We start from the raw sequence: 13253 nt of genomic DNA on the forward strand, positions 1-13253 counted from the left end.
GCACCTCATAACGGTAGCGAACTTCGAGTGCGCCGAGGCTTATACTTCGCTCTCTCTCTTTTTTTTTTTTTTTTCGCCATAACGGTGACGTAATGAGCCTTTTCTTTTTCCGCGTTCCGCAACTCGAATGCGGGCATTCAAAATCCTCCGAGTGGCACGGCCGAGCTCGAAGGGAACGTGACTGCATGCGGCGCACTTCGTTCGGCGGAAGTGCCCGCCGAGAGATGCATGAATGCACGCGCCGGGCCCCCGCGGCGGAGGGGATATAGTAAAATAGCAAGCACGCGCGAATGGAGCCGGTTGCGTCACCGAAGCTACGGGAAACTCCGTCTGGAAGCTGGCGAACTAAAACCGCGCATAATCGTAACGTTTACATTTTGAAATACGTCTACGCATCAAAGTGTTATTTACGAGTGTTGTGGCCGGGCCCAGAGAGGCGATATGGTGCTTCCATGTACACACGCAGGTGCCCAAATTTCGTACGAAGGATACAGTTCTCAAGAACAAAGTGATACTACCTTAAAGACACGCGGGCTTCACCACAACGCACCTCAACTACCGATCACTGCGATTAAGGGAGCAAAGTGAACCGATTACATGACCTAGCGTGTAAGATGCTACGAAACGTAGGTATGGTGTTGGTGTTTCGCACTGCCTGATGTTCACAACGCATATGACATATTTAAGCCGATCAATCTGGCGGGCATTGTCATTTGTCAAATTCGCTTTCTTGGGCGCAGCGACTAGTCGACTGCGTTTCGGCAAAGCCGACAAGGGCAAATGTCTTCAAATGTGCGCGATATTTTCTCCACTTCATTGTACCTTCATTGCCCAGAAATGCACTGTGCAACAGCCGATAATATGCACCAGTCCGTCGAGGGATTGCCCCGCTGTGTGTGCGAGCGCGATCTGCTACTCGAGAAAGTTTTGTGCTGGCCGTGTGCAATCCGATACGTAACACACTTTAGTACTAAAGTTATTACTGGCATCATACTGATGTGGTCTAGGTCTAAATGGTCATGCGTTTAGGGCCTCGATGAATTTGAAAATCGTCTGGAGTAGCGCGATCCGCCGCCAGTGAAGCTGAAGTCAACCCTAGGGATGAATCGATTTGATTGATTGATTGTAGGGTTTAACGCGCCGACGCAACGCAGGCGATGAGGCGCGCCGTAGTGGAGGGCTCCGGATTAATTTTGACCACCTGGGGATCTTTAACGTGCGCCGAAATCTCGAACACACGGGCGTTTTTGCTTTTCGCCTCCATCAGAAAAGCGGCCGCCGCGGCCGGGAATCGAACCCGCGACCTCGTGCTCAGCAGCGCAACGCCTTAGCCACTGAGCCACCGCGGCGGGTTAGGGATGAATCGGACCTATCTGCGAACGATTCCCCGGAACGGCATTTTCCTTACTAAGCCAAGCTTCTATCTCTCGGATACGAGATTGTATAGCGTCCGCGCGCGCGCGCGGTAAATCGCAATGTGAGAAAGTCGGCTTACGAAGACCAAGGTTATCGCCGAAGTAAACGCCTATCGCCGCTCGCGTCGGCGCTATGCGTCTCTGTGAATGTAGACGTAGTGTGTGACGCCGTGCGAGCCCAACACAGGGGCCAAGCGCGGGGATTGGAAAACGAACGCCCCCGTGCGTGTGCTATTATATTAGAACGCGATCCCCGCCAAACTCGCATGCCGTTTAAAATATTATTTGGGCCTCAATGTTACACATGTCATCACTATTGATATGCTTTTGGAGAGTATTAGTTGTCATTAATACGCGCCATTTTCAAGATCAGTAGAGTAAAAACAAAAGTGTGTGTCCGTGTATGTACAGTCTTTGTCAAAATTTTATAGGCCAAGCCGAAAGAGCGCACGCCGCAAACGGATGGCATAACGGATCACATTTTAATTCTCTTGTGTCCAACATTTGTGATGCCAACCTAGAGTAAAAGAAGGCTGATATCCCAGTTACACAGCCTATTAAATCTTGTCCTAATTAAAAGAAGGCATATTCTGCTACTACTCCTAAGTAGGCGTGTACGTGGAGTTAAGATGGAAGAAATTGACGAAAAGCTTTTGTGCAAAGCGCAAGGCACAAGCTTCCCGACTGGTTCATTTCTTAGCAATCTTATGCCCTCTCCCTCGTCATTAGACGGGTGGAAATAAAAGTTCTCTCTCTCTCTCTCTCTCTCTCTCTCTCTCTCTCTCTCTCTCTCTCTCTCTCTCTCTCTCTCTCTCTCTCTCTCTCTCTCTCTCTCTCTCTCTCTCTCTCTCTCTCTCTCTCTTCGCTGAAGTACTTGTAAAGAAACGCTTAAAGTAGTGGTGTACACCGGATTTCATGTATTATAAGGAAGGGGGGAGGGGCAAAGAAAAGCAGAGGAACAAAAATGGGTTAACGCTAGAAAATAAGACCGAAACAAAGTCGGCAGCAAATTTATAAAATAAAGAAAAATGTTCAAGGTGCAGCGGGTGATGGTCTATGAGCAGAAGCAAATGAAGATAAAAACCAAACATGAAATGCAATTTGTAAACTAGTGGAAAAAAAAAAAAGAAAACTTCAGGACACAGTGGATGACGGCTCATGATCTTCAGATTATTCATTTCTGGTTTTCTTCGCGCCCATTTCAAAACAGCTGATCACTGTGCTGAGAGAAGCCATCCAAACTGACAACTAAGTACGGTGCATCGCTTTCGACAAACAAAAATCGTTATTTGTAATTGATGACATGCACAGTTAATGTGGGAGAAATATCTCTGAGACAAACATTCTACAAGGTCAATGTCGCGGCTTCGTGGCGTCCGTCTGTAACATGGCCCCCTTCTGAAGCAAAACCTCCCTTCGCAATTCCTGCCCATTTGCTTGAGTTCAAGCTCGAGGTGAGGAAAAGGATGCGGACGAATCCGAGGGAGGGACGCTCGTGCGCAGCTGTTACACAAGGTTACTCATTACTTATTTCCGGCTGACTAGTAATGCTAGAAACTTCAAGCAACAAAGCAATAATTTAACACATTCAGATCCAGAAACCTAGGAGGCGGTGCGACGTTGAAAAACAGCTTTTCTTCCTTCTTTGTTTCGTTGTGGCACTTTGTACACGCCTGCTCTTTACCAGGGTACACAATTTGGAGGAAATGGGATGTGATCTAAGCACTCACCTCCCCAATTTCCCCGATCATACCTAGCGAATACTGGTCCTTGCGTTGGGCAGGTATACCAAAGAAGCTCAAGCAGAAGCCAAAAAGCACACCGAAAATTTTCACAGAGCCGCCTTTTGTAGGGGTCCCCACCCCGCTAATTAGGTGCCGCGGACCCGAGGGAGAGACCTAGGATTAGGTAATGGGAGAAATGTGGCGCGTGTGAAACAGCGAGAGCGGAGCTCGTGCTCTCCTCAAGCAGGCCCTCAACGTGAATGCAGCATTTCCAAGGAACATCTGGCACGGCAAGCGCGACGTTATCTCGCGCCTCCCGGGAAGAGATTGCGCGCGACAAACGAGGCACGCCAGCGCACACGGAGAAGGAAGGGGTGAGTGATCGAAGCGTCACCCCGCGCTGACACGAAAACCGGAGCTTAGTTTCTCCTTCTTGAGAGGACTGAAATGTTATAAAGAAGGCCGCTTACCAAGCACGTTTTTAAAAACCAGCCCCCTCAAAACTTCAATTTCCTACCTACACTGTTGCGGTGAGTGCACGCAAGGGGCAGATATAGGTATTATCCCTCCCTGCCGTTTCAGCGGCTTCTCACAGAACTAGTAATAATAAAGAAGCGTGCTGCCGGTTTATCGGCATCTCGGAAAACGTGCCACACAATCCTTCCGCACTGCACCACTCCCCAAGTCCAGACTTGGGTGTATTAACAATGGCTGCGTAAACAGCCCTCATCATAACCCCGTAAAACGGAACTACACTCGTTTCAACAGCGCTTCAACGCAAACCGTAACGGAGACTGGCTTCGATGCTAGCTCGCTCAATCTCATTCGAGGGCCGCGGCGTGAAGCCTTTGAGATTACTTCCCCCCTTCTTCGCCTCGCAATTAGCCGAACGACTCCCCTCGCATTTTATCAAGCTTTACGAGCGCTCGGGTTCGCGCGGGCCATCGGCGCGTTCTCCGCCACTCAGGCCGGGCTCGGCCTTTGTCCTGCGAGCAAACAAGGCCCAGCCAGCCAGAGGGGGAGCAGCAAACTGTAACAGGAGCAGCAGCGTCAGCGCGCGCGGGGGGCCTCGGCCGACGACTGCGCAGCACTGTCAACAGGCCCTATTAAGCGCTCCCAGCAGAAGAGGCGGCCGTGACAGCGGCGCGGAGGCGCGCTCGTCAGCCGGTAAGTGCCCCGGCGCCTATTACGAAGCGCCCTTATCGGGGGGGCATAAAAGCGCCCCGCCGATTCCCGGCGCCCAGGTGTAAACCGCTCGGACGATCGCAGTCGGCACCTTTAACGTCGCCGATAAGGGCGCCGCCTTTCTTCTTGCTCACTTTCGCCCCCAATACTGCACGGGAAAGAAGAGGTCTTCTTTCTTGTTCTCAACCAGGATGTACCGCCACGGGGCGACCAAGAAATAATAAGCGCCCCCCCCCCCCCTCCCCCCCAAAAAAAGCACGACGGCTGGAAGATTTGCATTTCACTCAGAAGAGAAGTTCTATTAAACGAGCGTTTGAAATTCTACCGCTAGGGCTTGGGATTATTCTACACCAACTGCAGATCTCTGATGTCCGCCTAGATCTGTCACGGAGATGTGCTTTTGTAACTCGCATCCATCAGGAAAGCACCCGCTGCGGCCGTGATTTGACCCGGCGACGTGTTGCCATGAGCCGCCGTGACGGGTATAAACATTTTATTTTAGTAGATACACACCCTTACTAAAAAGGGCAAGCGACAAAAACATGAGCCACATTAAGGCCACTAATTGGGTGTTTGACAAGTGTACCCTATAACGGTCTCTAGACCCACATTGTCGCCGCCGTGTCTCAGCGAGTAACGGCTGGTTTATACGAGATGTGCGTGCTTTCATGATTCTCTAGTATACTAGAACAACCGTCGTCAAATGAATGAGAAGACGAGTTTTTTTCCAAAAATTTTGAGCTAATGCCATTTCGTATCTATGTCGCTAAAAATAAAAAATGCGACCGAAGTTCCCTATTGGGTCATATAGAGCGTAGCATTCGTAGTTAAATCGTCTTCGTCGCGCGTTGTTTTTTTTTTTTTTTTCTTGACGCTGTTTCTTTCTTTTCTTCGCGTATTTGGCGCTGCAAGGCTCGAAACGAACGCGCGACACGAGGATGGCCTTCACTTCCTCCTCAAAGGCGACGGCGTCCCTTCATATCGGACTGGGTCCCTAAGCATATCGTTTTGCAAGCACGTACAACCGTCGTAACCCCGATTCCCTGTATTTTCTTTTTTCTTTTTTTTTTGAGTTCATCACGCAAGGGCGCTGGATTAGTTAGATTGTTGTGATTTCATTAGATCATTTTTATGGGTTGTTTTTTATTATTTCTTTTTTTCTCCGCAGCTTCACGCGTGACTTCACGACCCTCGCGGCCAATCCAGAAAGCCTATTTTGCAACAAAGAATTCAGTGCGTATACTTTAAATTAAAAGAACGCTTTGAGGTTCGGTTATGTCCTTTTGTTGTGCCCTAAGTCAGCCCTAGGCTACCTATGCACTAAGCAATGTTGACATGTATGAACCTTGCCGCCAGTGGTAGCACATAGTTTGGAAATGTTTTGCCTATTATGCTTCGTCTCAGCGCGGTATTATGGATGGCACATAAATGGCGCTGGTGGTTTTACGTAGCAGGAAAAACGCGTAGACTCTATCGAAAAAAAGCGTGAGCGAAAATTTAAGCTGAACCCGCGAAAAAACGTTCGCCCTGCGCTGTTGACAACATCCGTGAATCTACTTCCCCACGACGCACCTGAATGAATGCTGGGTCCGCCCGAGCCGTATACTTGACAGATAAGGATGACCGCAGTTCAGTTGACTACAACATGCAATCTACGCTGTAACGTTTAGCAAAAGATGGGGCAGTGCATCATCTTTTCTTTTAATCTCATCGTTTGTTGGCCATGGTAATTCGTCAAATTTACGCTCTCAGTCCCGTATGATGCACGGCCAGGTGCATCCCGGCAAGCAGGTCCACGGGTGCTGTCAAGAGTTCACTGTGTACCCTTTTTCTAAACTATACGCATTCATCTGCAGCCATCATTTACGATTTTCTTAATCCGTTCAATGAGTGCAGCTCCTCCTCGAACCTCGTTACAAAGAATACGCAATAAGCAGAGAGAAACGTCCGTTTTTACCCGGCACATGCTGCACGCGAAGCAAGGCACGCAAAAACAAAATCATTTTTGAAAGCAACTTCGCCAAGATTGTTATTTTTTCTTTAGAGCACAGTAATAAAAGACGGCTGGTGTTGTCACCAAACCTGCAGCAACTATTAACCGAATTTCTATACAGCTGCTGACCTCCAGGACACCACTCGGAATGCGGACTGTGGTAAGTACCCTTGGTTATCCCAAGCGTATGAATGACGCTCCGCAAACTGTTTACCTTCGTTGGCTTCTTGTCCCTTGCGTGGTTCGAGGCCTGCTCTCCGAGCCTTTTCAAAGGTGCCGCAACGTTTCATACCTCCGTCACATGCCGCGAGCTACACGCCGAATTTTTCGCTTAAGTTGTTATTGAGCGCTTGCGAAGAATGCCGGTATCAGTAACGTTTTAAATTAGTTTGCCTACTTCGATCCTCAATGCGACGACGCCTTTTTACAGCAAAGCTGTTGCCCCCCCCCCCCCCCCCTTTGGTCGGGATTTCTCGTGTCCGTCCGCGAACAACAAAAAAAAATTGCGGAATGCTGGGCGTAGGAAAAACAGGCGCACCCCAGCCGCGGAGAAAGTTAATTCTGGGAAATTATAGTGCCATGAACTGGAGGTGACTGCATTTAAAGAACGATATCATCAAATAAAATATTAAAAATCATTAAATAAAAGATATAAATAGAAATAAAACACCAACCAATATAATAACATGAGAAAACAAAAAAAAAAAAACTGGCTAGTCTAAGAGCGGCTGAGCGAGAAGTGACACGCACGTCTGTCTTCATAGTTGTGGTGACATTAACAGGGGTAGGTCTAAGCCAGCCGATGCGTGGTTCCTGACATTTGTCAGGGGACGCCTCCGGTGCGAATCCTGTCACGACGTTTGTTAAGGGCATGTTTCCAGAATTGTGTTCGCGCAACATGCCCGCGTGTAACATGCCCAATGAAAGCTGGTCGTGCATGCACACTTTTTTTTTTTTTTTTGAGGTAAACAGGTTGAGCCATTTTGAGCTATTTTCTTACGCGTTTCGGCGGCCGCCTGACGACAGAGTAATCTTCGCGGTTTTTTTTTTTTTTTTCTATCACTAAAATACACTTTCTCGTTAAGCAACCAACTACCCGCAGTTTGTTCAAAAGGTGAAAACTAAGCCCAATGCCGATGTGTTGTATAGCCCTCCCTGTCGGTTACTCTGAAAAAGATAAATTCTTCACCGAGCAAGACCGCGCGAAAATTTGCGCCGTGCCGCGAGGCGCCTTTATAAATCCCCGCAGGTGCGCGTCGCCACACTGCAACATAAAATTTTGGGGTATGTCGATTTGCTCAACATATGACTAGTCTCTTAAAAATATCGAATCTGTGCCGCTTAAAACGTACTACTTGGTTGCCCACTGACGATAGCAGTATCACTACGCAGGCTTGGGCTTTCGCTAAATGTCCTGGGCTTTCGCTAGATGTTCAGCCTTAATCGCAGTGAGAGGTCATTCTGGAGCGTTTTGGTGAAGCGGACCTATAAATTTCCTACTGCGCGAAAAAAAAAATCTCATAATCTGCTTTGGTGGACGCCTGCCACTCCCAGCAGCAACTACGCGTATACACAGATGGACAGCGGAGGCGGAACTCAAACTGCGATATATGCAAGGCACGGGGAAGCCGGGTAACGAAGTGATAAGCGACGCAAACCAATCTGAGCATTCCCTGAGCCTTTGTCAAGTCGGTTGGTTCATCAAGCCTGCGCCAAAGCGTTTATGCTAAAAAGGTTCCTCGTGCCGTTAGGAGCAGAAAATTTCCGGCTTAACAACAAAAAGCAACCTTTATGGCGGAGCAACTGATGCAAGTCGTTTCACACCGGGGACAATCTACATTTCTCAAGTCGAAATCTGCCTCCAAAACAAACAATAGAGAGTTGTAGCATAGCGGCTAGCGTACGCTACGCTACTGTAGGCGGGTACCGGTACCCAACTGGGCCGGTGCGCATTCGTTCCGCGGGGACGAGCGACCCGCATCGCCGTGCACTCGTGCATGTGCAGTCGGGTCCCGGTACCCGCAACCCTAGCGTAGCGTACGCTAGCCGCTATGCTACAACTCTCTAATGACTCGAATTTAAATATTTATTCCCACAGAGCGGAGTAGAAGCGAAAACTGCACCGCCTTCCCTTACGCTACCCATATATATATATATATATATATAATTATATTATATATATATATATCGCACCAGACCGGTATTCTGGAGGTCGTGGGTTCGGATCCCACCTGGCGGGCATTTTTTCTTCACTTTCTTTCTTTCTTTCCAAATTCTAATCTGTTTCAATGATCTACCACATCCTCCCTTTGCTTTCCGAGGTTTTTTTCTATATATATATAATATATATATATATATATATATATATATATATATATATATATATATATATATATATATATATATATATATATATATATATATATATATATATATAGGAGTAGTAGAACTTTAAAGATGGTAGAGAACACAAGAGAAGAAAAACTTCGAACAAGGTAAAAGCACGATTGTGGCCTACGTTTCAGCACAGAGAACTTGCTTTCCTCAGGGCCATGAGGAAAGCAAGTTCTCTGTGCTGAAACGTAGGCCACAATCGTGCTTTTACCTTGTTCGAAGTTTTTCTTCTCTTGTATAATATATATATATATATATATATATATATATATATATATATATATATATATATATATATATATATATCGTATGTTCTCGATTCTAAGCACACACTTTTCGCGGCAATAGCCAGATGAGACAGGCGCAAGAAAAAATGTTTTATACAGCAAACATTAAAAAAAGTAGGCATAGACAGTGAGCTCACCGCTTGAGCCGCTGCTCTCAGTATCCCACAGCAGGTTGTCTTTTGTTCCGTCAAACATTGTTTCAAATGACTCAAGCAGCGCAGTGAAAAGGCTTAATAACCGAGCGAGAAAGCGCGGTTGGCGGATTGGGCCGTACTAAATCTATAGCCTGGGAAAGGCGCGCTTCCTCGCAGAAAAGGGGGTGCTTAGATTCGCACGCAAACTTTTTTCAATTTTTTTCTGAAAGTGTGTGTGTGTGTGTGGGGGGGGGGGGGGGTGCTTAGAATCGGGTGGTGCTTAGAATCGCGAAAATACGCTGCAGAATGCGATGTTGAACCACGGATTCCCTGTGAACATAAACCCACAAAAGCCGCAGTAATTAGGTTGGGGCGATTTTTTTTTGCCAGCAGCTAAATAAGGACGAATTGTTCGAAATAGGAAACTAAGAAAGAAAATTTGTAAAAAAATCAGCCGTTGTCCGCAAGTATGAATGGAACCCAAAACGTTCACAGCACGCCGCCGTAATGTTATTATGCTACAGTTATTAAAAAAACAGTTATTATGCTATAAAACTAAACCATCGCCTAAATACAATGCCCATATAACATAAAAACACCTTCTGTAGAATATTTTATTGTATACACCGTCGTGGCGATGTAAGCTGAAGGTCACGTGCGCGCGCAAACCGCCGGTAGTACAGCACTAAAGGCCGACCTCCATGCAGCGAAGTTTCTCGGCGAACTTGGCGCGGCGGACGCCGCGGTTTGACGCGCCGCTCAGTTTTCGTCCACCCCAACCTCCATGCAACGTGATGCGGCGAACGTCGCCGATGGAAGACAGGACAGGAAGTACAAGGAAGTACAAGGCTGTGATTGGCTGCGGCCTCAAAATGCAGTTTGCCGCTTCCGGTCGCGTTCGCCGCCGCGCGTTCGACATCTAGCTCGCGTAGATCGCCGGCGAACAGCCGTATTTTCGACGTCGGCGGCGGAGCGGCCGCCGCCGGGCGACGTTCGCCGCCTTTTCGCCTACATTTCGCTGCATGGAGGTCGGCCTTAACGAGGCATACCCAAGTACACGATCGCGGATCAACCACGGGCAAACAGAGATCTCCGCTTGTGCCTGTGGTCCGTCCGAAATGAAGCAGCGGATTACGAGCTGTAGGCTGCTTACATAACAACGCTCCATCACAGCCGAACAGCCTTGATTGAGCCTCAAAACCAATGCATGCGGAAGCTGACTGAATGTCCTCTTTTCTCCAGGAGAAGCACCGGCAACGTAGGCCTGTTCCTGCGGCGGGTTTTTTTTTCTTTTTAACTCTTTCAAAGATACGCCGGCTGCCCCTGTATGAATAGCTGCCCCCTCACGTCACTAAAAAGGAGGAGGCCAACAACTTAGGAGGTCGGAACTCTCACTATAACCACACTAGCGGCAGCACCAGGCGATGTCGGGAAGGGCGGGTTTAGCGGATAATTTTTCAGCAAAAGTCAAAAGGATCGTATTTGGGGAGGTCGATTCGTGGAGCGAACCGAAAAAGAGAAGGGGGAGAAGGCCAAGAAAGAATGGACAGCGATAGACGACAGGGATAACCGTGCGGAGGGACGGAAGAAATGTGCTCGTGGACGAAGAATGGACCACGCGGAGGAGGAACCGCTCACTTCCGCCGGCTTTCGTGCCGCGGCGGACAAATGGGCTGACCATGACGATGACACGGTTCGTCTCGCGCAGTTGAGAGCCAGCGAAATATAATGCGCGTAACTTTATACACACACACACACCTCGAGAAACTCAATGTCCAGTGATGCGTAGGAGGTGTACCGAGACCGCGTATACGTATTTGAATCCCCATATAAGGGCACAAACATTCCTCGTGCCCCTCGCATCGAGCTGAAAAACAAGATTCAAAAAGGCAATGCCTGCGATACGAAGGCAGTAGTAAACAAATGCATTGCCCATTTCTTGGTGCACGAGCCCTACGCTATCCTGACACGATTAGGGCCTTTATATTACATAATGCCTGGTTTGTAAATTACTTTGGTATTACGGTACAAATCAGGTGAAGCAAGTGAATAGGTTACCATTCTGCGGCTAAACAGAATGAACAGCGGCGCATCAAGTACACTTCCATGGCCAAAGCAAGGGCCATGTTGACACGTATGAAGGAGACGGCACTTTTTGAAAGAAATCGGGCAAAGTGAATCCGCTCAAACCAAATGAGATGTCCTCTGGACTTTCTTAGTGCCCATTGTCTCTTAAGAAGTCCTACTTTTATTTCGTCGCTTTCCGGACTTTCCATTTACCAGGGTACGACAAACGCGATGCGATAATAAGCCTTAAGCATGTGATAATAAGCCTTAAGCATGTGCTCAGAAGGCTACGTTATTTGTGCGAAGTCGATGCCCGTTTTCCAATGTTGAAAAACATTTATCGGGATGGTGTGTTATACAAGAATAACGTTTTTTTTTTTAGTTTTAGTATCCCGCATAAATGCTTCTTATTTAATAGAAATGTACTTAAATGCGACATAAAAGCTACTGCCAGTGATTCCAGCCAGTGAGCCAGGGTGGCTACGCTGATCTACGAATTTCGAATAGCTCTAAGTGGCAACAAGAGCTGTTTTCGGTGATAGCTGAAAGAGGCTTGCGAAGAGGTTCCTTTTCGGTAGTATGGCGACATAGTGCTCGACAGCCATCAATGGAGCCGGCCGAATAAATGGCACGAGAATCACTGGCATCGAGTGCCGCGCGGCTGGAGGCTGTCCGGCCGGCCCAGTGAGTGACCAGCAGCGGCAGCGCGGCGGCGGGAGGGGGCGGGCCGCTGCCACCTGTTGTGGGCGCGCGAGCACGTGTCGGAGGAGCGGCCCGGCAGCAGGCAGCCGCGGCGGTGCGGCTGCGTGCTGCGCGCGTTTCCTCGGCGTCCGGCTCACCTCTGGGCAGCGCGGCCAGCTGGGCGGCGTCGGCGTGAGGCAGGCTGGGCGTCCCCAACGCGGGCAGCGGTGACGGTGCCGTCTTGGCGTCGTGCGCGGCGCGCGGCGACACGGCCGGCAGGCCGGGAGGCGACGGCCGTGCCGAACACGAGAGGTTCAGCGGCTGGTCAGCCGCGGCAGCCTTGGGCCCGTCTTCGCGTATTCCCAGGATGTGCGCGATGGAGTGCGGCGTGGGGCTCTTGGGCGGCTGGGCGTACACGTGCGGGTGCCAGGAAGGCAGCGGGAAGGCCGCCGCGCCGCTCTCCATGCTGCCGCCTGCGGCCCGCGCGCTGCGGCTCTGGCCTGCGCCAGCGGCGGCGGCGGCGACGCGCGCGGGGCGGGTCGCGCATGCGCCCTGCTCCGGCGGCTCCCCTCCTCCTGCAATGATGGTGGATAATGGAGAACCGGCCGCACGCACGCACGCACGCGCTGCCGGCGCCAGTTAGGAAGCGACAAAGTGCTTGGTCGGGATTTGCTGCTCCCTGTATTCCGTCGATAAAGCGAGCCCCCTCCGCCGAGGAAACGCGCGGGAATCGAGCCGCAGTAATTAGCTCGCTGCGGGAAGCGCTCGCCAGGTTCACTGCGCGCCCGATAAAGCCGGCCGCGGCAACGCCGGGCCCCTTCATCCATTAGGCGCGCCCAATTGCCGGCAGCAAAACAGGCCGTAATGAATGTCGCCTCGGGCACCGCAGAACTGTCGCGCACTCCGACAAGAAATGGCCGAGGGGACCATCGCTCACCCGCCGCGATGTACTCGTCACTGGCGACGCCCCACGAGAAGGGCCCTCCCGGCGGCGGCGGCAGCTCCATGCCTCCAGGCGCTTGGCCCTGGTCCTCCGATCCTTCTGCAAACTGAAGGCGTAGCGCAGAAACGTAGGACCGCATGTCCGAGCTCGGAATTCACACCAGTTATTAATCTCGCACACACTGCCTCTTCGTACAGAAAGATGAAGAAGAGGCAGCGTTCTTTCCGCTCTGCGTACCCATTGTACCCGTGGTAATCCATGCATCGGCTGCACATTCACCTTCGCCAACACCGCCAGCGTATCGGTGGAGAGGAGTATAAACTGGGGCTGTAACCATACTCGCTCCGTAGATGGCCATGCTTCACTAGGCAACGCCCAATGTAGGGAAGCCAGCTTACAAAGACCACGCTTACACCGATCCTCTTAAAGT

General features: G+C 49.9%; 1 protein-coding gene across 1 annotated transcript in view; it reads right to left on the reverse strand.

Annotated features, from left to right (window-relative positions):
* Window positions 1-12478, reverse strand: part of Nk7.1 (homeobox protein NK7.1) — a 194803-nt gene extending 182325 nt beyond the window's left edge. Inside the window, exon 1 of the mRNA XM_077686556.1 lies at window positions 12039-12478. Coding sequence (XP_077542682.1) covers window positions 12039-12345 — 307 coding nt within the window. The 5' untranslated portion in view covers window positions 12346-12478. The remainder of the gene's footprint in view (window positions 1-12038) is intronic.
* Window positions 12479-13253: the final 775 nt, after the last annotated feature.

Source organism: Haemaphysalis longicornis, unplaced genomic scaffold, assembly GCF_048455015.1.
Source record: "Haemaphysalis longicornis isolate Haplotype H1 unplaced genomic scaffold, Haemaphysalis longicornis Haplotype H1 scaffold_1, whole genome shotgun sequence".
In the NCBI taxonomy this organism is placed as follows: domain Eukaryota; kingdom Metazoa; phylum Arthropoda; class Arachnida; order Ixodida; family Ixodidae; genus Haemaphysalis; species Haemaphysalis longicornis.